The sequence below is a fragment of the Poecilia reticulata genome, linkage group LG5 (assembly GCF_000633615.1).
Source record: "Poecilia reticulata strain Guanapo linkage group LG5, Guppy_female_1.0+MT, whole genome shotgun sequence".
In the NCBI taxonomy this organism is placed as follows: Eukaryota; Metazoa; Chordata; class Actinopteri; order Cyprinodontiformes; family Poeciliidae; genus Poecilia; species Poecilia reticulata.
Window position 1 is genome coordinate 9,272,694 of NC_024335.1, and position 23,499 is coordinate 9,296,192.

The following is a 23,499-nucleotide window of genomic DNA, read 5'->3' on the forward strand; positions in this document are numbered from 1 at the left end:
AAACTTTAAAATAATCTTTTCATTTCAACTTTCTCTAAAAGAGGCATAGCGATCCTTTTAGTGCCCTGCTTCAACTTCACCCTGAAAAAAGGAGCATATAAAGCAAACTCTCTCTAAATCAAATACTCTGGCAAAAACTACCAAACCGTAGCGGAGTTTCATTTGTGCTGAGAACCGAGTGTCTATTAAATTGGTGCCTCACCTTGACACAGTCTGTTGAACAGAGTAATTAAGCAAACTCTGCAGTTCAAACATGAGATGGTATCATTATGAATTCCTCACTTGACATGGGCGGATAAATAGTGTTGGTTAATTCACTTTTTTTTTTTTTTTTGCCTGTTTAGGTTGCATAAAAGTACACCATGCAAAATATCTGCTTCTTGTGTTGACATTGTACTTTTACGTGAGTGTCCAAGTATGTTTATTTATACATTTCTTTGTCTTCACTATAAACAATATCTCTGCCGTTGAAATGGATCCACTACATCTGGAGGTCAGGCCTTATATTCAATCTTGAGCACATTGAAAAAAAAAAATCCATTAGGGTTCATCTTTCCTGCATCAGCCATTCTATTGTGGTGCTGCAGTGAGATCTGTTTTCATCAAGCAGATTCAATACGTGAGCTGGGCAATGAAAAGAGTGCAATAGAGTTAGATGAGGAGTGGAGAGGTTGGGGGTGACATGGTGGGGTTGGGTGGGGGTGGTTGAGATTGTGGCTAGAAAAGCAAGTACAAATTGTAAAGAAGAATAAAAAAAAAGGTAACTCTTATTCAAAATGAGCATATAGCTCCAATTTTCTGTACCTCCTGGATTTYATTATTAGATATTTTAGAGATAATTCAGTTGAGTGAAATTAGGTTATTCGATCTCAACGAAAAGCTGCTGTTTTTTTTCTAAATGTGGCCCCATTTGGATTGAAGTATGCACGTATTTGAAAGTACTCCATAACAAGTGCAACAATATAAACATGTAATAAATAGCCTGATTGTATAACCCCAAGGATTCAGGCAAAGTAGCATTTTGGAGTGGTTGATCATAATCACAGGGCTTTTGGTAAGAATTGATAAGTRGCTTTGCTTGATTGGTTATTTTTTTTGGGTGCTTTGTTACTGGCAGACTTGATGCAAAGACTCAATTTGTTCCCGTTCGTTTCGATGCATTTACAAAAACACGGCAAAGATAAACCATATTGACGGAAGTAAAACAGGAATATTAGATCTTCAAGGTGATTCTGAAACATTTCTAACCTTGTCAAGGATGAATTGATGGATGGATGATTCGTTTTATAACATTATTTTATAGACATTTTTTTTTAGCTCTGTGAAAACCACTCTTAAATAAAAAAGACCTTGAAAACAGTTCAAAGAAAACCTAGCGCAACTAAAGCTACACATCGAGTAGTCATTTACTGAGGAGTAAAAACACTTTTTCTTATAATGTTTTTAGTCTTTTTCTCCATTTTTTTATTTTATTGTGTGGTGTTATTGAATATGTTAATCCTGTTAAGGAATGTTAAGTTCAGTAAGCTGAAAGTGAGGTACTATTAACTAACCATATCTGAGTCTTCTCTGATTTGGAGGTAAATAATGTGTGGAGACAAAAAGCTTCCCAAAGAAGAACTTTAAAACAACAGGTTGTTATCTGTCTTCCATATCACTCTGTTAGATTCTTCAAATTCACCCACACTGATGCTTTTGTCCACTTATTTGTGATTCACTATCTAGATATTGGCAGACTGCACTGAAGCACCAACCAATCATCTGTTGCCCCCGGAAGCAAAGTCATTAGACAATAGCAGACAGAATCCCAGACAAGATTATGTCTGCTGAAGGGCTAATGGGGACGTTTAACTGAAATATGGTTTTCTGTTGGTCCGTTTCAGATGTGTCAGTTCAGTTAAATTTGCAAAACACAATCATCAAACAAGATGTTAAATAAATCAGGCTGGCGTTGAACTCAGTTAAATTTAGTAGGGTTGGACAAAGTACAATTTTAATTGCCATGGTTTCCTAAGAAAATGTTATGTTATATATTACCATCAGCAAAGATACAAAGATTGACTTGTGAGGTTGAATTTCCACTGCAGTGTGGAAATTCAGTGTGATGGGCTTCCATAGATGGGCAACTTTTTACCAAGTGGCATAAACTAAATATTACAGACTTGTTGTATAACTAAAATCAAAGTAGAATTTATCTAATTATAGATTTTCGACACACTCTTAATATTGTAGAAACATCACTGAATTRGTGAATTGCAGGTTTTTTAAATTTTTTGATTAGCCTACCACTGTAGAGGCCTTGATGGGTCAGAGCTGGTGACAAATAGTCCTGCCACCCAAATTCTCATTAATCATAATTCTTGTGTAAGCCTTATTACCATATAACTACAAATTCATTTTATTTCATCCATCTGTGTTCTGTATTTGCTTGATCCGATTCAGCTTTGCAGAGTGACTCAGTTATCAGTCACACTTCATCTTAGAAACTAACGAGGCAAATAACCTTAGGTTAATTGGCAACTTTCAGCCCTAACATGTTTTCAATTGTGAGATAAAGCTGCAGTACCTGCAGAAAATGCATGCATGAAAACATGCAAAAGTACAAAAAATGCAAAACTGCAACAACTGCAAAGAACGTGTGACATTTGACCCCAGAGTTCAATGCAACATTAAATCCAATTCAGTAGTCAAGAAGAGAAAAAGAAGACGGTTTATGGTGCCGTTTTTTCAAATAGTTGCTGTCAGTCACTGATGTCCAACAGTGACTCAGACGCAAATTATTAAAATATTTTAAAAAAGGGAAAACCTGAAAATAGTTTAAAATATATCAGCACCAATATCTGCATCAACATAAAATTAAGCTTATTTATTTATTAATTTGCTTATGGTTCAAATGAATCCATTAAGTTTCTTCAAAACATGTTTATTTATTTATGTTGGTCACTTCTTCAGAACAGTTTGGCTATTATTATGTTTTAGTTAGTACACGAAACCATCAGTTAATCAGATGTATTCGACAGTGTTTGTAAACCGTTCCCCTTGGGTTTGTAGTGTTCTTAGGAAAACTAGATTTTCTTGGCTTAATCCACTCATTCACAGTGGAAGTTAATTGAAAATGTTTTTTTTTTTTTCTTTCTCTAGTCACAACATGAAAGGCATAATTAACCACTTTCCTAATTTTGCAAGGAGTACATTTTCAGGGCTCATTGTCATTTCTGCTAGTTATTGTGTTGTGGTCTGAAATTGCTCCTGGACTAACTTGATATCTTTGAGAGAGCCCTTTTTCTCTGATRCTCCACTGCACTTGGCAGAGCCTCTCCCTGCTTCTCTCCATTAATGCCCTGACTGTCATAGCATCTACAAGTTCCAAAACACATTAGAAATTTAATAGCCTTGCTCAGGTTGCATTGATCTTATCAATGCAGCCCCAGAACAGATACACATCTCTGTTGCTACYGKTGAATCATTTTTTGGACTCGCGAGCAAAGTGGCCACATTGTAGTCACTTTCCACTTTCAAATACACCCGAACTTGCTGAAAGCAAAGCTGTTTATTCATTGGCTGGAAAAACTTTGTTCTATGTGAGCCTCACACCTGTGTGCCTAAAATATATTTAAGCTGAAAAGGCCTATATGGTGTTTTAAAATGCTGGCAGCTGGAATAAATTATCTTTGATGAAGTTTTTTGTGCTTCATTCAGAAGGAGCCATCATCAGACAGGCTTGAGTGTGATTTTTTTTTTTTTTTGAATATGTAACAGATGATGAATGTATAATCAGGAAGGTAATGTCATGCATAACAGCAGAGTAAGAGGAGAAAGAGCTATATGCACGAGCAACCCTAGCTCCATCAGGCTCAAAGGTATTATCGCATCATCATCTCAAGTTTTTCTTGAATATAAAATGCWAATTTAGCAGAATATTGGTCAGTGTATTGCTAAAGAGCTGCTGGCTGCATTCATATTCAAATCCATTCTCCTAATTTCTTTTGTTACAACGTTTTAGAGTAATAATTTCCAAACAAGCCCCTTATCCTCAGCTACTGAGGTTAATTATCAAGTAGTAATCCCACCCCGACTGTCATGTTAACTTGGACGGAAGCCTGTGTTTTCGTCGCATGCTTTTGTTTTTCCTCACAAGGTATTAAGTGCTCCTGGCAGGTGCTCGCTCCCCAAGCCTGTGTGAATGAAATATGAGCTGCAATGTCAACTGAACTTGTCACAGACAAGCTGGGATGAATAAATGATAAGAGAGTAGAGGTGTGTTTTAATGTGTTCGCTCGCTGACGGAGGCTCCCAGCTAGGGTATTATCTCCGACTGTACACCTGCTGGTTTTCTGTGTAAACCTGGAACAAAAGGAGATGCTTTAGTACAGATGCTTTCAAGGAAGAAGAAAATCTCTGTAATTCTAACTTTGTATAAAATATGACATTTCACAAGTCCTGCCGTCAAATGCGTTTACAGTTCTCGCCAATATGAACTTTAAAATTGTCTTTTACGACTTTCTGCTCTTTGGAGCTTATACTGTACCCCCCATTCAGATGAAGAAAACCTATTTCTCCTCTGAAAGACCTTCATTTTCAGGCATTTTTAAAAGGGATTACAGGGTCTGAAAAAAAAAAGAAGAAATTGATGGAACGTCTGTCGCTTTTCACCACAGTTCAACAAGCCCAGTGATAGAATGGGACTTGTATTACTTATTCCAATGTTTATTCGGGCGTAGATGATTTTGAATGATCAATGCTTCTAGTGGAACAAAAATCCCTTTTGCTTGTTTGATGGCCTCTTGAAATCATCAGCCGGGAGAGAGGATGGTTTCTCTTTAAACTGGTTTCCTTCCTTTTTTTTCCCCCTCCACTTTTTGTGTGATTGTTTATTTTCAAATTGTCCCTCAGGTTAATGTTCCATTTTGGTATTTCACACCTCCCTCTCCCATAAATGAACCATCAGCGCTATAAATCACTGGACAAACAGAGACTTGTGCAAATCCTGAAAGGTTCAAAGATTTATGTAACACATTCATGTTTTCCACTTTCTCATTTTAGTACTCCACGGGTAAAGCCGAGCTAATAAAAGGTCCTATTAATATTTCCTGTTGCTTGGCAACGGCAGGCAGCAAGTAATAGCATTCTGCAGAAAAATAGATGACCGATAAGGAAAAATTCAATTCTTTTCTCATCTCCTGGGAGAAAGTGCCTTATTTCTCTGGCAATGTGATATGAAACTGTAGTTGTATATTAAGAAATATTTTAAAAGAAGTAGAGGTTACTTTCCAATTTCACCATTTTAAAGGGATTTTTTTATTGCATGCTTGAAAGGCAACTCGTCTATTTTCCCCACCTTGATAAGGTCAATTAACATTAACATTATCAAAGGATAAGGTGACTTAATTTCTGCCTGTTAATTAAAAAATGAAAAAAAAAATAATTCATTTAATTTGCACTGGAGGCGTTTTTTTTTTGCAAATAAAATCTTTTATTATAGTCTCTCTTTTCACCGTGATCAAAATACCAACAGTAGCGTCTCCCAAGTGGCACTTTTGTAATCATATTTCTGAAGCAGAAGAGTAAAACATGAGCTATCATATCTTTTTTTTTTTTTTTTTTTTTTCTCCGTGACTTTATCCACGGTAGATGTAATCAACAGTGGTATTCAAGCAAAGAACAGAAGCTAAAGAAAACACAGCTTCAGTCACAGTAGATAGACAGTGTTATGAGAAGCTGATACAAAGATAAGGAATTTTATATTACACTTAGCCACGCACCCCCGCTGAGATTTATCATGGCATGAAATCGTGTCCATATTGCACCGTGCCCCATCTCAGTCATCCATCAGGTTATTCTGCCTCTGGTGGCAGGAGTGTTCAGCCACAGTGGCGGGGGGGGAGCTGTGTCGTCTCGCTCTGGGACGCCTCTCCCTCCCCGCCTCACTCCCCGCTGTGCCACCAGCCACCACTTCAAAACAACGCTGCCACTCTGGTTGGTTAGCGTGCACAGGAGTGGCTTGAGGCAGGGTGATTAAAAAGACACTTGGTTTATTTGCTTAGCACAGTCCGTAGAGTGYGGGCTGAATCTGGGGACCACAGACGTTTTATCGCAGAAGAGCACAGAATGTAGTTTAAAGATGTCTTAAGCATTTAAAGATGTTTTAAGCGTGAGAAACTATACCGACATTTTCACAAGATTAAAGAAAAGAGTTCCATTATGACTTTATGTCTACTTTTTATGTTATCAGCATTTATTCTGAGACCTTAGAAAGTGATCTTAATGTTCCCTGTTGCTATCATAGATGTGGAGAAAAAATGAATCAAGGAAAACCTTTAAAGACATCCAAGTCTGTGTTACAGGTTGGTACTTTTAATGGTCACAGTAATCAGTGGTTGATTTATTTGACATTTTGCTGCTATAATAGTTGAAATCTTAACGATAAGGTGAAGATGGCCCCTGTCAGATGTGTGAAATTCTCGGTGAGTGCGTTTTTTACATATTACTTTGACATGACCTTCWGTTGCATGGCATATAGAGTACTGTGTGCTTTTTCAGAAATATGTGTGCTCTTTGTTGTTTTGTGTTCATTACTTCTGCATTTTTTCTGCCGCCCTGAGCACASACGCACRCACGCATACACAYACACGCACACGCAGTGTGTTTGACACGGCAGTCAGGAGTCTCATTAGTGGTAGTGGAGGAGCCTTGCCTTCTGCTGTCATGAGTGTGTGTCCCCACCGCTCCTCACAACCATCTCCTACATGTCATGTCAGCCAAGGCTCTGATTCYCTGACGCTGTGCTTTGTGAGGTGAGCTCAGAGACACACCCGGGCGGAGAGGGAGCAAGAAAGGGGGAGAAAAAGAGACCACAAGAGAGGAAAAGAGAGGGGGGGGGAGGTGGAACTGAGGAACAAGAAAGAAAACTAGGGGTGGTAGTGGAAGGGGCGGGGGGTGGGGGGGATAAAAGTAAAGGAGGTTCTATCTCACATTATTGGTAATGAGGAACATGGAGGAAGGTGCCAAGGGGGACATCATGACATTACTATCTGCAAATCAACCTCTGCTTTTTTCACTGCCGTAGATTCACTCTGAAAAATGTTTAAGGGGCTCACAGTTCTCACAAAAAACAGCAACTTCTTTCTTCAAATTATTCCTCCTGTGCTATTATAACGCTGTCGCCCGTAATTTTGTTTTTAGACTCAATCCTGCGTTTAAACAGGTMAAATTTTCTATCTGATCATTTTGAAATAGATTATTTTATKTWATTTTTGTGAGAWACCTCAGTTTTCTCAGTTTTGGAATAAATCCTGAACAGTAACAATAACARTCATTTAATCTGAATGGCTAAAAAATATGGAAGAAAATTATTGAATAAATCTATTCAATAATTCATAAAATAGCTCTTAAGTTTATCTTCTGCAATATAGGAGTTCCCTTATCTTATATAGAGCACAACATGTTTGACATTTTTAATAAGGCCAAGTACTTCAGTCAGTGCAAGTAAAATATAGGCAAAACTTAACGTTGACTCACAGTTGGGATAAKAATTGCACTTTGGGTCACCAAACATGAAACATGAGGGGTTTTAAAAGTTCTTCAGATACCCGAATAGATTYAAAGGTACTCACCAATAACACATATTTGCTATAACTGTTGTAAGAAATATAAAAAATACYGATGGCTGRTGAGTTTTCTATTTTATCAATATGACCAGAGTTCAGTTAGTTATCCCATTTATTAGCAATACTTGTACTGAACAGTACGCAAGCACTAGTGTACTTTTACTACTCCCTGATGATATATCGGGATGTCTGAGACAATTTTGCTTACTGACTTTGGAATCTTATTATTGTGATTATGATATCTGAATAATTTTGTTTTGTGTAATCCTAACCTTTAAAAGTAAAATTTGTACATTTGTGATTTCTACAAATGATAAATCACAAATAATTTGTGAYTTCTGCACTTTATATGTTGTCACTCCAGGTCGAATATATGATTTTTACGTTTCAGACATGTTTGAAACTTGTTCTCATAGCTTATGAAATCTGTTCGCCTGTTTRTTATTTTTTAGAGTAGCTTACMTTTAAGTTGATGATCTTTTCCAWGTAGAATAATTTTGTAATCTCAGCTGAGCACAAAAAGTAGAGAAACATGGCTTGTAAATGTGGCTTGGAATATTATATAGATTTGTTACTGAAATGATCAAAGTAATTTGTTTTGACAACACAAAGGGAGCTCTGTTCAAATAAATACTGTACAATAATGTTTTTTCAGTGCTTTGCTTAAAACATCACTTACACACTTATAYTTTCCTGTTTGAAACATCAGGCATCCACTGTTCATCATATCTCCTTACTTAGCATCTGTCTGATGTCACAAGAAGGCCGACACAGCGCTTTGCCTTTGCTTTCATACATAAGCAGCGTATGATTCATGAATCCACTCTTATTAATTCTCCTCAGCTTGTGTAAATGACCCTCCAGGGCATCTATAAGCTTGATAAACCAAAGACACGCATGATAGGAGAGAGAAAGAGAGAAGGAGGAAGGAGGGAAGGAGAGGTGGGAGGCTCGAAGGCTCTTTGAGGAACAGAGTTGTTGGTGCTTTGCCCTCGGGGTAAATGAGAAGTAGCTTTGAGGGCTGCGAGGAGCCGGGTCTGTTCCCAACCTAAAGGCGTGTTTACCACCTTGTTGCGCGCCGGCTGTGCTTTTGAAGGATCAGTCTCGAACGCGGCTCTAATTAAAGCTGTCATGGCCGGGTGCCTGCAGGGATAATGTTCTATTATTATAGTCATTTGTTTCAATTAAACGCTGGCTGATTTTACAATAGCAGCCGTGAACCTGTGTGAGTGAGCCATCACTCCAAACAAGATGGCTCCAGTCAAGCAGTGAGTAGGAGAGGAAGTCTTTKGAGTCACAGAGGCATCGATCACTGTGCAGCTTATTCAAACGGCGCAGGACGGGACGGGGAAATTTCTGAAACTGCTGATTAAAAGAGTCAGCAGGTGATTTCACTTTGAAAACCAAATTAGACGGATATCAAAGAACATCTGAGGACAAAATGCTTCATCATTTTTATATTTTTATTTATAACTTAAAATTCGAAGGTCAATTCTCTTCATATCTTTAAAGCATTMAATTATTTTTTTATATATCTATTGTATTACGATTTACAGAATCAATAGCATAATGGACTAGTTTTGTGATGATGCCAGTGCAATTAATTTGCATACTCTTATCCGCCTTGTCAAAGAGAGRGTAAATGGTATAATAACATTAGTAGGTAAATCCCAGAGTTCAGTTGCCGTGCTCAGCTATGGAGCATAATTCTCCTTCTTTTCTTATAGCTGTGTATAGGACTTTCTTCCTTTCTTCTTACATCTCAGTGCTGGTGGTCAAATCCCTTTAGCTAAATCAAATGGTGCAGGCAATTGGAGTGGCCATGAAACCATTTCGAAGGTAGGGTCAGCAGGAGCAGAGGGGGAACAATGCCTTTGTGATATTCCATCTCTCACACATTGTGCTACACATAATTGGAAAGCCTTTGTTATTTGACTCCCATTTGACTATGATGTACAAGATGTGAATACAAACACGACAGGCGTAACGAAGGCAGAGGAACGAGCTCACACCGAGTTTCCTGGCTTTACATCACACTTTGGCTTTGCCTGGCTGCCTGTCACCAAAAGTAAAAACCCAACTGTCCCACTTCTGACTTTGGAAAGGGATTTYTTATGTATATATATATTCTCTACTTTAGGTTTAATACTTTTTATTGTGTCTGATATTAGACAGAAGAAAGTATCACATTCTTATTGATTCTGATAAAAAAATACTAAATGAAAATACACAGGTTACAATAAATTGTTCTAAGAGCAAATATATCATCCTATGTTTTAAAAAAACAAAAGAATGCAGTGGCCATTAAATGATCAACTCAGGGTTAAAAATCTATTTCTGTCTCAAGTACTCAGTAGATAAAATGTTAAGTGTCAGTTAAATACCATGAAAATACCAGATGATTTTAAAAAAAGATAATGTCTTTCTTTACAGAAAAAAATGTAAACAAAATTAGAAGAAATAAACTGAAGTATAAACACCAGCTTGTTTTATCTGGTTTTAAATATTTGCAACAACTCAAAATGAAAATAATTAAATTCACAGCATGCAAGATCATATTTCCTGGTAATGAATGCGTACACTTTCCCACTTTCCCACTAGAAAGTTTATATTTTTTCCAAACCACCCTTTTACCCAGAGTTGCGTTGTTTCAGGCTTCCTACTGTTTGCCTCATCAATTATGACTTATCAGTCTGCCTCATGTACACTAAGATGGATGTAAACTTGGATTTTGTGAATGTCACATGTTTGCAATGACATCAAATATACCCTATTATTGGGGATAAATGCATTGCTTGTCTTTATTTGCTAACATACACAGCTGGCTGACTTTTAGCACTACTGTCAGCTCTATAACAGGAGAAAATACAAAGCTCTCTGGTATATTAATAAAAGGAAGTTTCCTTATGTTACCTTAAAACAACTTTGTCTGCCTGTCTTCACTTCTAGTGATCAGAATCCAGCATTTTGGATGTTGCTTAGTTAAATAAGTATGATTTTTTGTTGTTGTTGTTGTTGCTAAAAATGCTGCAATTTAGAAGTCATAGCTACCCGCCTGTTTTCGATGAAATGTTACCAGCAGTWAATAAAAAGAGCAAAGACCAATTAAATATAGTTGTTCTTTTGTGCACTTTTACCTTTCAATTTGAAAGACACCATTAGGAATTAGCMTACAGTACCTATGGCAACCGGCAACCTTTATCAGATTCTTTCATAATATTTGCACAGCCGTCTGCAGCCAGTTTTATTTAGCCCAGGTTTGATGCCACTGTGTGATAACCTCTTGCTTTTTCTTCCTCATACAGGTGAAAGCACCAATTAAAGCACTCAGTTGCAAAAAGAACACTGGAATTATTATTAAAAAAAAATTATTATGGTGACAGAACTTTGAGCAAGAGGCAAGAATTCAGTAATATGACTTAAAGTTGGTTTTTGACACTGATATTTTTAAATAGCTATGCAGTTGTGTTGAAATAACTTATTTCCTTATTTTTTAGAAGTCTTTTATTTAGTTAAAATAATTTCTGATATTGCATCCACAGGAGAAAAATACACGATTTTTGTCTATTGTGGCATATATCTTTTCTTATTGGTGTTTTTTATATTTGTATCCAGATACTAAGTTTTTCACCATAAAGCATTGCTCTCCTTTTCCTGAACTGCTTTGCATGTCTCTTTCTTGTTTATATTAAACACGGTGTGACTCAGATTAAAGGGTGACAATTTTGCTAGGAGGCTGTTGCTATGGAAATGCATCTGCCACAGCAATGATAGGCCATTCTTGTTTGATTAATTGTTTTTTGTTTTTTTCCCAGTGCTTCTTGGGTAGGGAGAATCCTTCCAAGTCCATGGAAATGAAACATTAATAGATTGTGTTCTTTCTTTTCCATCCATTTCTTTCGTTCTCCTTGGTTTTTAGAACAACTTATTTTGCCACCACTATTTTCTCACATTTTCAGTAGTGTAGTAATGATGTTTTAAATTAGATTGGAAGTCTGAGATTTCCGTGGATGGGGGAGGTTACAGCTTGGTTATTTGAAATGCAAAAGGAATGTCTTTGTTCAGGGCTGGCTTTTGTGAGCAGCTGCTGAGGCAAATGCAGAATCTAATGTAGTGTGAATATTATGAGTTTTCAAAGCAGGCCAGAGAAGTGCACAACATTACTTTGTAGTCCGTTTTTATTCTAGCAATCTTCTGGGACCAATTATGATTAGAGAACCAACCCTTCATCTCTGAACGTCAGCTCGTATTTATCAAGACCTCATATGCTTGGGCCCTTTCAATTTGATCTTTTTAGCACTGCACTAATGTGTTATGTATTATTTAACTCATAAATGTTTAAAAGAGCTAACAAATGCAAGCTCATCACTTTCTGATCTGTAAATTGCCAAACATTCCCATTTATGCCTGCATTAAAAGCATCCTTTGCATGGTGCTCATGTTATGTCCGCATGAATCTCGAGGAAGAGCTTTTGATCCGGGTATTATTGGAGATTAAAGATGGCTAAGACCAGAACTTTGTGAGAGCYTGACTCTGTAATTATTGCAGGGTGTTCTTCATGCAGGGCTCTCTCTCCAGCTGTGAGCACCACTTTTGCTTCTATTTGTGATTCGAGTTATTGCGAAAAAGGTGTTGTTCGACGTGGCACTAAGTAATTTTTTCTTACTTCACTGCACACGGTGAGCATAATGTACCTACAGGGGGCTGATGGGGTTGTTGATCAATATCATTGGCTCAGTGATTGCTTCACCAGGTGCTGAAAGCTCTGGCTTCTCAAGAATTTGTTTTCAGCCACAGGAACTGAAGTCCTTCTTCATAACCAATTAAGTCTGAGCATTTATTCCCTCAAGAGGTCATCAGACATAAACAGGAATGAATGTAAAAGAGAACGGCTTCAAAAATTATATTTCATTTTAAGGGATACATCGTCAAATACAATTACATTCACGTTGCATTAGGATACAGTTCACTGAGTGACTCATTGTGATGAGAAAAGAAACTGAATAGCTGAAACTGGAAATGAAAAGACTGGAAAACCTATATTTTAATACGTTTCTATTTACTTCCAGTTTTTGTAGCTTCAGCATAATTATTTAACTTTTACTAAAATGTAAATTGTGCACCTATTGGTAACCCAAGTGGTTACGTTATTTAACCAAAGCTAGTAGTAGAGCCTGTTCTTTACTGATCTTACTACAGAATGGCTTTCACTTTCCACATCCAGAGACATAGCTTGGAGCAGCATCATTACATCACTCAGACAATTTTTTTGACTCTTTGTCGAGGATTTCAGTGTGTGTAGATGGTTTATATATATATATATATATATATATATATATATATATATATATATACATGTTTATTATTATTAATATTGTTGCTGCATATTCTGATCATGATCTTGATTATCAACTATGACTGAGAAAAAAAAATGTTGAAGCTTTTATTATTTTTTTCTTCATCACAATGTCCTAGGAGTCCTTTTGAGCTTTAATATCTTGGCCACAAAACAATGTATTTATATCTAGTGTGAGGACTGAGGGCAAGTGAAGTCTACGCAGCAGGTTAGAATATTATTTGCAGGACGAATTAGCATTCATGGCACTTAAAATATGCCCTACCAAATATTTGATCTGAGCAGTCCATTGGGGTTGGGAAATAGCTTGCATTGTTATTGTGATAAGTTTTGCAGGTCTGCTTTTTATGATTATTGAAGGTAGATGTTTGAATGTTTTATTGTCATAAATTTTACAAATCAAAAGCAAAAATAACTCGGGCACCCATAACATTTAAAGTCTCCATGAGCCCACCCTTGGCTATTTAAGAATGTGTTTCTTTCCTGGACTGGGTTCAAGTTAATACTAACATAGAACCAGTAGGACAGAGCCAGTGTTTACAGTARTTGAAACAGAACTACTTTCAAGAAAGCACTGCCGCCAGTGAAGCTAAGTTTAGTGAAACAAAAACTTGGAGTAGCACTGAAATATTTCAGTTTAGTGTTGAGAAGTATTTTCAGTGATGGGATTTGGCTGTAATTATGTCAGTCAATAAGCTAAAGATGCTAACTGCTCAGTTTTTGGTCACTTAAACTCCATACAATCTTCTGACATGTTCTAAAACATAATCATTAACTTATTCATTTATATTCAAAAAGAGCAGAAATCAGGATTAAACTTAAAGGAATGTAAAGAAGCTCATTCCAAGCAAGATGGCGGTGGTAGGCTTCAGCTGCAAATCATGAACAAAATTGCTGTGATATTAAGGGTAAAGAAGTCTTTTTTTGCACCACCATCACTAGTAAGATGCCCAATGTTTTCTTTACAAAGTGCTAGTTCAGCAGTGGTTCTGCCTCACCACTGGTCTGCCTGCAGTGAGTTTCAGTATAATTTTACGGTTTGAAAAGGATTTTCTCATGGCTTTTAGCTTGACTTTCTAAGCTGACACTACCTGACTACTTATGACATCTTTCATTGAGTGTCTGACAACTCAATTAACAACATTCCTGTGTTAACTGAACCTAATATCAAATTAGATTACACCCCTGGTTGACTGCTTTATGTTGATGCAAACTTTTGAAGATCAAATGTAGGTGCCACAAAAGCAGTAAGATGTAGCAAATCTGAGTGTGAGGAACCGAAATAATAAAAAAACAGGCCCAGAAACCAACAAGTCAAGTGAGAAATCAAAAATAAGTTGGTTTTTTTTGGTCTAGCAGGAAGCTTCAGCATTAACGGGCGTGTGTGTGTGTGTGTGTGTGTGTGTGTGTGTGTGATGCCGTTTTAATTTGAATGTGTTCTATGTGTTTCTTGAAACTAGTTAGTTGTTTTATAGAGGATAATAGTTACTTTGATACTTTGTGACTCATTAGTGCATTCCGTTTCATTCAACCCCCATTAGAAAATAAAATTTCAGACCCTGGGACAGTGCTAGATCATTTTACCCCCCAAAATAAGGAAACCTTAAGAAAACATTTTTAAATTTCAGAATGTGCAAGTACATATTGAAGGGTTCAGGTCTACATTAGACCCGTGAGCGYTTTTTTTCTTTTTCTCCAAACATKATGCAGACATCAAAAATGTCATCTCCACCTAAAAATATTTACACATTTGGCTAATTGGCAACATTTATTGCTCTGAGCAGAGAAGATAGTAAAGCTGGTGTTCTTCTCTCATCCCAGATGCAGGAGATGGCTTTGCACCACCACCAACAGCAACACCATCACCAGCACCCTGACGGCGCTCATTACGATCCTGCCCGTAACCACCCCATGATAAACAGCTCACCTCCGATACTGCCCAACCCCATGAGCGCACTGTCTCAGCTAAACCCTCTGGTCAGCCGGAGCGCACTGCCTCATGGTTCCCCCTCGCCTCCTGGAAGTAAATCAGCCACACCCTCTCCTTCAAGCTCCAATCAGGAGGAGGAGACAGATCCTCATTCAAAGGTACTGATGTGGCTTGTTTAGTAGAGGCAGGGCCTATGGCTTAATGGCCAGCATGGTGAATGGTTTTGGAGGAATTCAGGATTATTTTTGAGTTTTTGATAGTTTTTGCTGGAGCTGGAGTTAAAATTATTACACCACTCTTATGTGTGTAACTGCTTGGTAGTTTAGCACTAAGTTCAGTTCTTGCCATGTTTGGTTGGTTTTCTGAATGTTGAAAACACATTCTTTATAAATCAAAAAGGGAGTGCACAAGTTTAACTTTCATAGGAGGTGTGCAACAAGGAAACTTTGCAAGGAAACTTGTACCCTCTAAGGAAAACAAAACCAATTTAAAATTAGCCAGAAACGACAACGAAAAAAAAAAAAGTCAAGACTTCTGGAATCATGCTTTTTTGGGGGCAAATTTAGTATAAAATCTACTTATTCAGACACCAGAACAAGTTACATGTTTTCCTGGCATGCTGTGTTTGGTTTATGTAAAAGATAGACACACAAACTGTGAGGCAYAGAGGTGGATATGTCATGGTTTGGGAACGGCAGGATCTGGSAGTCTCACCATCACAGTATTCTACTTTGCATCAAAGGGTGCTTGAGGAAAACTTAAAAACATTCTGTCAGAAAATTCAAGCTGATGTAGAACTTGGCTGAGAAATAGCAAATGGAAAGTCCCTGACTGAGTCAAAGCCGATATCTTTAGAACAGCTGTGAAATGRTAGGGTGTTCTAACTTTTTGCTCAGCTAGAAAATATTTTCTGTAAATAGTAAGACAATGCACACTGTGTTGATCATCTGTGAATAAATTCCTTTTTTTCCAGAGGTAAAATTGATTAGATATCAATATATAAACATTTCTCTATGAAGAACTGAATACTCACTGAGGTTCTCTATATTTTTGGAATTTGAATAATATTTTCGTCGGAAAATCATCCGCATCTTACCAGTTCAGATCTCCGCCGCTTCTTTAGTCACRTTCARGTTTAAAGTCTGACTCTAAATTCTGCTTTTGTTGAAACGTCTTTTAACAAAAGCAGATCTKTAGCCTGATCCTGTTTATGCATCGTAGCCACAATCCATTTTTACTGCTCAGTTTTCATCAGGAGGAATGCAGATGAGTATATAACTGACTTTGCCACCTCATCAATGTTTCAGATTCATCTCCTTTTAGCCGGCAGTTCGTAGTGATACAGTATAAGTAAAGGGGGATGCTTTGGTTTAAAAAATATATTTCCAGGCCTATACATCTCTGCCGGGCTTCACAGGGCGCATGTGAATAAAAATGATTACCATCTCTTCTATCAGTAAGTAATTCCATTTGCTCTCTCCAATTCATTCTGAGACCACATCAAAGCCAGAGCAGATACATCAGACGATTTAAAATTCCCTTCAGCCCAGGCATGAAAAGTCTGAATTTATGACTTGCTGAGCAACTGCAAAATAAAGATTTGAAAAGGTCTGATAAATTCAACTAGCACATGATATTTCTGACAAAGTGCTCTAGGAGAGAAAAAAAGACAATTTCTGTCAACTTGTGAAAGTGTTTGTCAGTGAAACATTGCTGCAATATCCAAATGTTGGTTATTGAACTGAGCAATCAAATTATAGAGTTAATTAAGTTTACACGCTTCACCAGGACCCAGTGTTACAGGCATTCATCACATTTACAATTATTCATTTGGTGAAGTTTTTTTTTTCTCTTCTCTTCTTTGTACATCTAAATGCTAAAACCGACTTCAGTATCAATAAGCCGTTTCTGTGTTGTGTGTGCACTGATTGTCTTCCAGATGACGGGTGAGAAACGGCCATCTTCAGAGATGATCAAGCCCAAGCCCAAGCCCCAAAAGAAGAAGAAGAAGAAGGACCCTAATGAGCCGACCAAGCCGGTGTCAGCCTACGCTTTGTTCTTCAGAGACACCCAGGCAGCCATCAAAGGACAGAATCCAAACGCAACCTTTGGAGACGTTTCCAAGATAGTCGCCTCCATGTGGGACGGACTGGGAGAGGAGCAGAAACAGGTACACAGAAACACGCATGTTCAGTTGAGTAAATACGATTCAAAGGTTTGGATGTCTTGTTTCATGTTTCACACATGGAATTTCAGACTGTGGAGTGTTCAGGCCACATGATGTTCAGAGATAGTTTTCCACCACACACCATCACTCTTCATACACACATGTTGTCTTGGTAGGATTTCAGGAGGGCAATGGATCTTGTGTTTTTTTTTTTTTTTTTTATCATTTTCAAAGCGTTTTAATCACTTCAGATTTTTCTCTGTGCAATAAATTTTAATACTTGTATCATTTTCCTTTCTAGTTCAAAATTATGCCCTATTATAAAATCTCACTGAACTATACAACAGTTTGTGGTTGTAAGTTGGAAACTGAAAATGTGAAAACTTCAAAGTGAACTTTTAGATATGGTGAAACAAAAGCATTGGTTTATCTAGCAGATAAAACTGGATAAACATTACAGCATGTTCCCACAAAATATACATTTTTTGCCTGCTAACCAGTCACTGCTATCGCTGAATCAAAGAGAACTACAAAGCTTACGGTACACTTTTCTTTCTTCTTCATAAGCAACCTTATTAACATGTCTTTGAGCTTCTTATTTGTTTGCTGTGTGCTAAACTTACACAAGAAAATGTAGTTTTGAAGTAGTACAAACAAACAGCATTTGTACAGATTAAATAGATTTTATCTGCTTTGCATTAAAACAGCTTGGATGACAGCGAGACRCGACACATTTATTTATTTACAGTCACGTTTGAAAAGCTTTTAGTTCTTGTTTCATATGTTTACTTATGGATCACACATTCACAATCAGTACAGAATTAAATGTGTTTATTGAAGGAAGTGAAACATTGTTTTTAGCCATCAGCGGTGTAGATGTAATCAGCTAAATTTGGTTTTATTACACCCCGACCTGTGCGTATGAAACCACCTTAACATTCACTGCAGTTTATTGATTCCCACAATGGAGCACAGTTTCAATTTCATTCAAACATTCCAGACCAACAGAGCTGAATAGGTTTCTGTGTGTTTTGTGGTAACAAATGATAGTGTGAAATGAACGGAAAATGAGACAGTCTGATGATCGTGCGCAGACTCATATTTTTAGAATATCCAGTCAGGGGCACAGCCTATTGGGTGTCAAATAAAAGCACCTGTCTCCATGACAAAGTGCAGCCCATTCTCTGCAGCACCACTCTCCAGCATGTGTCTTTTTCTTTCCCGTCCGAACCTGCTTTATACGCCGGACTTTGGAGGCCGGCTGTCCCTTTTATTTGTAGTTAATTTTTGCCACCTTCACCGGGGCTCTTCACCATGAATCTTCATTTCGCCGCTGACACCCTTGAATGTGAATTCCTCATTTCCTGTCGTTTTATTTATATCTGTTGCCTGGTGATTTGATCATGCTGGGAATACAAGATTAGCAATTGCCTCGCCCTTGGTTTTCCCTCAAGGACATCTGCTCCAGAAATGTTATTGTTTGTGCTTCTTAACCCTTTGTCTTCCGGTGATTTTTATTATTTTTTTTCACTGTTTAAATTTTCTGTTTCCCTCTTACACATTTCACATGCATTTGTCCTTCACAGTGGAACCAGAAAAACAGGAACGCAACTAACAAACTAGTAGTACACCAGCAAAATTGCCCCATTTAGTGTGCCACTCCACAGCTAATTTCTTTATTTCTGCATCACATGTTCAATCAGACGTGTCACCTCACAGGACACATAATTAACTTGAGTTAATGATTCATTATCGAATGAAATGTAGCACTCTGTCTGGGCAATAACCCCGTGATTGCTTTAATTAATACAACAGACTACCACTGTCATTTATCTTGACAACTTCATGAAACAGCTCAACACAAAGCAGCATGTAATTCTGAAGTGGATGGAAAATTACGCTTTCAATGTGTTATTACTTTCAATTTATTTTCAAATAAAAAGGTAAGAAGTATGTTGAGCATGTAGTCGGCTCCCATGAGCTAAAACTGTTTAACAACCACATTTCATCGCAACTACAGCTCTGCAAAATATCTCCACCTCGGCCAGATTTGATTTTTATCAACGCAGGGAGCTTTTATCTCTGCTGAAGTAAACAATGTGCATGAGGCTGCCACTACCATGTATCACAGGTGTTCAATGTGTATTGCAGTATTACATTTTTTTGCTTGTAGGCTAAAAGATTCAGGTTTGGTTTCCTATGAGCAGATAGACTTCTTCCATATGTTGCTGTGTATCCTGCATGTCTTGTGGCAACCTGTAAAATGAAGTTTTTAGACTTTTTTTTTTTTGAACAGTGGTTTTTCTTTGAGGCTTTTTCGTAAACACAACATTTGTCAACAGGGCAAATTAACATATGCCCTGTTGACAGATTCTCACACCTGAGCAGATGAACTCTGCAGCTCCTCCAGAGTTATCATGGGTCTTGAGTGCTTCATTGCCATCTTTAAAGTTTTCAATTGTAAAGAAAAGGATCTAGCATTTTCCTTCCAATTTACAATATAACATTAGCTTGTGTGCATCTGCTAAATAATGTACAAGTTAATGGTGCCAAAAAAAAATCCTCCCAAAAATTCAAAGGGTATGAATAACACTTAATAAAGTCCTTAAAATGTCTCCTCAAAGGTCCATAACTGTAAAAAAAAAATCTTATTTGCTGTAACTCTCTGGTAAATTGCATCTGGAAGGAAAGCTGTTCATGCCAATTTCTCATTCCTGAAAACGTTTTCAACATACAGCTTCAATTTTAGAGTTAACTCTTCCTGATCTGTTTACATACACACCACTATGCTTTTCCTTCCAACATGCGGTCGTCACATCACCACTGTTGAGGTGTATTCTTTAATGTCTCAGTCAGACCCTCTGGAGCCTTGCAGGAACACCAGAATGTAAACACAACCCTTCCCCTACACACAGGTTTGTTTTAACTAGATCAGAGCTCCTGTTTCCAATTATCTATAGCGCTCCTCAAACATACCATGCAGCAAAAATTCACATAAATGCAATAAAGGAAGCACATTTTAGACCTTTGCTTTGGACAAGATCAACACTTTTTCACTGTTATCATTTGAGTTTTGCTTGTGATCCTTTTTGTTGAGCTTCATTGTGTTTCTTCTACTTCCTGTGTGTTATCCAAAGGTACAGCAGAACAAAGACATGTTTATGTTCATTTTTTTCTTTTTCATTATAATTTTGTCTAGTTATGCAGGTTCCAATGGCCTGTGCTTTAAAGTGTAAGATCAATGGGTTATTTGGACTGCCTTATTCCTCAAGGTGCCTACATGCTACGGTTGYCCCAGAAACATAAAAGAACATTTTTCTTGTTTTTGTTATTTGAGATTAAGATCAATTTTCAGTTTCTACAGCAGTGAAAAGGGGGGATAATGATAATGGATTTGCGTACGAGTGAGGGGAAACCTTAGCTTTATTTAATTGAGTCTGTGTTTTGGATTTGTGTGCTTTTGAAAGGTCAGAGACCAAAAAAAAAAAGCAAAAATAAAGCAGACTGTCAATTAATTTAAGCAGCATGTTTGGATATTAAACTTCTTGTTTAGGCTCAGATTTTTTACACTTTTATTATGTTAGTTTTTCTTTCCTCTCCCTCTTTTCACCTCTAACATTTCTCATCCATTACTACTTACTATGTCTTTCATCTTATCCCCGGTTGCCCCCACCCTTACTTCTGTTTCTCACCGATCATTCGGTTTTACGTTCGCAGGGTAATCGCTCCCATCGGTGTCAGCAGGGCGCAGGGTTATTGTCTCCTATAATTAACTGGTTATCAAACAAGAACAATTCATTAAGGTACAATTAGGGGGCTAATTCAGATGGGACACCTCTGTGCTGGGATTACGTTGGGAGGCATATGCTATCCCTCCTTGCAGCTTTGTTATTTTTAATTCATACTGACCTGCAGCCTTTGACGGCTTCAACCACTAATGAATCCACTCACTTTGGAATAATTAGACATCCTTAGGCATAGTAATTTGCTTGAAAGTATCTGTCGTTGCGTAGATCATTAGCTGCGTTAAATTAATTTGAAATTAAGGCTGCTGGGAGTAGTTTGAGTTAATAAAAGCAAAGACTTTGAGTCTATAAGAAGCAAAGAGTGACTTAAGACATGATTTTGGGAACTTCTCTATGAAAATTGACTGTATTTCCCTATGCTTGCKGCTTAATGTATAGACATTTATTGCCTTGCAGAAGTGTTTTTCACATTGTGCTGCACTACAACTACACACTTTAATGTATCTTATGARAACTTTGCTTGATAAAACAGCACAAATTAGTGCATAACTGTGAAGTGGGAGGAAAATGATACATGGTTTAGATATTTACAGAAAACAGAAGTGTGGTATRAAGTTCTCTCCCCTCCTGGCTCAATGCTGTGTAAAACCAGTGCAACATGTCTAAGTGAAACTTCACTAGGCTCAAATCTTTTGGAGCCCATGAATGTGTTTCTTCTAAAGTTTTCCCTTGTCTTCTGGCTCTTTTCCATTACCCCTACTAGCTTAGAAGTTGGCAGGGGTAATACTGCCACCACCATGTTTATTATTTGATTAATTATGATTGGTAGTGTTACTTTGCATGATTATTTTGCAGGTAGGCCAAAAAGTTCATCTTTGATTTCCCCTTAGCTTCTTTGTCCACAGGTTTGCTATGGCTTTTACGTGACTTATTTGTGTATGGCAACTTTAAAAAGGAACTCTTACAGCTTTCTTTCAACCATGACTTCTTCTTACCACCAAGGTTACAATTTTCCCATCAACAGATTCTCKTACCTAAGCTGTGGATCTCTGCAACCCCTCCAGAGTTATCTTGCGATTCTTGGCTGTCTTTTTGATTAATGCCTATAGTTTATGCTGCATTTCCTTACAACTGAACTGGTCTCTGGAAGGTGTTGGTGTAACATGACAAAATGTGAACATAGGGGTATRAATACTTTTGGATATCAAGGTAATAATGATAATAATGTAAATAGGGATGAGTGAGAGGATAAACATCAGCTGTTTGAGCAAGAGATTGTATCCGGCTTCATCCCGCTTTGTTTGCTGTCTTGCTTGTTTGCTTGTTTGTTTATTGAGTGCGTGCGTCAGCGGCTGCCAGCCTATGCTCACTTGGCAACCCATGAATGCTTAATGGTTATTCTAYCCCACCTCTCTGAGAAGAGATGACCCTGCCCATGTAGCCACTGACAGTATCTCATAGAGGATCAGTAATTACCCGCTGCATTCACTCACGCAAAGAAGAGTGCCCTCCTTCATATTAAAATGCTGAGATCTGAGTCTTCTCTATTGATTTGAGGGTGGACTTTCTGCCACTTTCTTTTTGCTGCATGAAAAAGGCAGCGGCAGCTGCACACAGGCCGTGAGTGACATGTGATGACATTAACTTGAATTCCCTGTCTCAACGCATCATTTGAGGTTCATTCAGACAGTTCAAGATTGCCTTTTTGCTAAAGCTGTTTTGAGTTCTTTTATTTTTTTTTCTCTCTCTCTTTTTCTCTCTCTCTCTCACATCTGAGTGATTTGCTGCGACATCAGCTCTGATTAAGAGATGAGCAACAGCCTTAATGGAGAAGAACACTGAAAAAGAAGCGCGCAGAGCGACAAACAGGCTTTCGCTCCTCGTTTAACTTCTATTTTCATGTTATTGTGCAGAATCTTTCTTGACATTTCATTTTGAGCTGAATTGGATTTTCAAGAAGCAAATGGTTCGAATGCATCAGCATCATGCAGATGGGCAAAAATCTCCTTGACCTGATAATTGTGCAGCAAATGCATGTGAAATGTTTTTGTTTTTTTTTTGTTTTTTTTTCCATCTCAGCCGTGACTCCCCGAATCTCATCCGCATCAGTCAGCGTGGAACGGAGGGTCATTGCAACCTTTGGTATCGGCTCGTAATCAAACATTGTTGTTGTTGTGTTTGTTCCTGCAGAGCTACAAGAGGAAAACAGAGGCTGCTAAGAAGGAGTACCTGAAAGCCCTGGCCGCCTACAGAGCCAGTCTGGTTTCCAAGGTAACAGTGGGGGTCACATGTTTGATATACATGGGTCAGCTGCAATATAAGGGATGATAAATTAGACAGAATTCCTCTCTCATTCCAAAGAAAAGGTCAACTAACAGCAAAGATGGCTTAGTACGTCTTCATGTAGACATATATATGCATTATTATAGAGATAGATAACAATGCATGTTTCAATGTTATCATGTCGATATGTAAATGTATTTATGAGTGGAGGTAAAAGAGAAAGGCTGTGCGTGTGCTCCAAAGAAAACAGGGAAAATTAGGCCTGAAACACACCTCAATTTGTAACCTGGGGAGAAATAAAAAGTAATAGTGCACGTCTGCGTGCCTGCTCATCAGCGTGCATGTGTAAGAGCAGGAGTGGACATTACCTGTCATTTGCCGTCCTGGTGCTTGGTTCCTCCCCGGTGGG

General features: G+C 37.8%; 1 protein-coding gene across 5 annotated transcripts in view; it reads left to right on the top strand.

Annotated features, from left to right (window-relative positions):
- tox2 (TOX high mobility group box family member 2) overlaps positions 1 to 23,499 on the top strand; it is a 113,991-nt gene that overhangs the window by 85,412 nt on the left and 5,080 nt on the right. For 2 of the 5 annotated variants that reach the window (XM_008408417.2, XM_008408419.2), the window contains 3 exons: positions 14,786 to 15,052; positions 16,822 to 17,064; positions 22,998 to 23,078. In XM_008408417.2, the coding sequence (XP_008406639.1) occupies positions 14,786 to 15,052; positions 16,822 to 17,064; positions 22,998 to 23,078 (591 nt within the window). The remainder of the gene's footprint in view (positions 1 to 14,785; positions 15,053 to 16,821; positions 17,065 to 22,997; positions 23,079 to 23,499) is intronic. The other 3 variants (XM_008408418.2, XM_008408420.2, XM_008408421.2) reach the window with 3 other exon arrangements.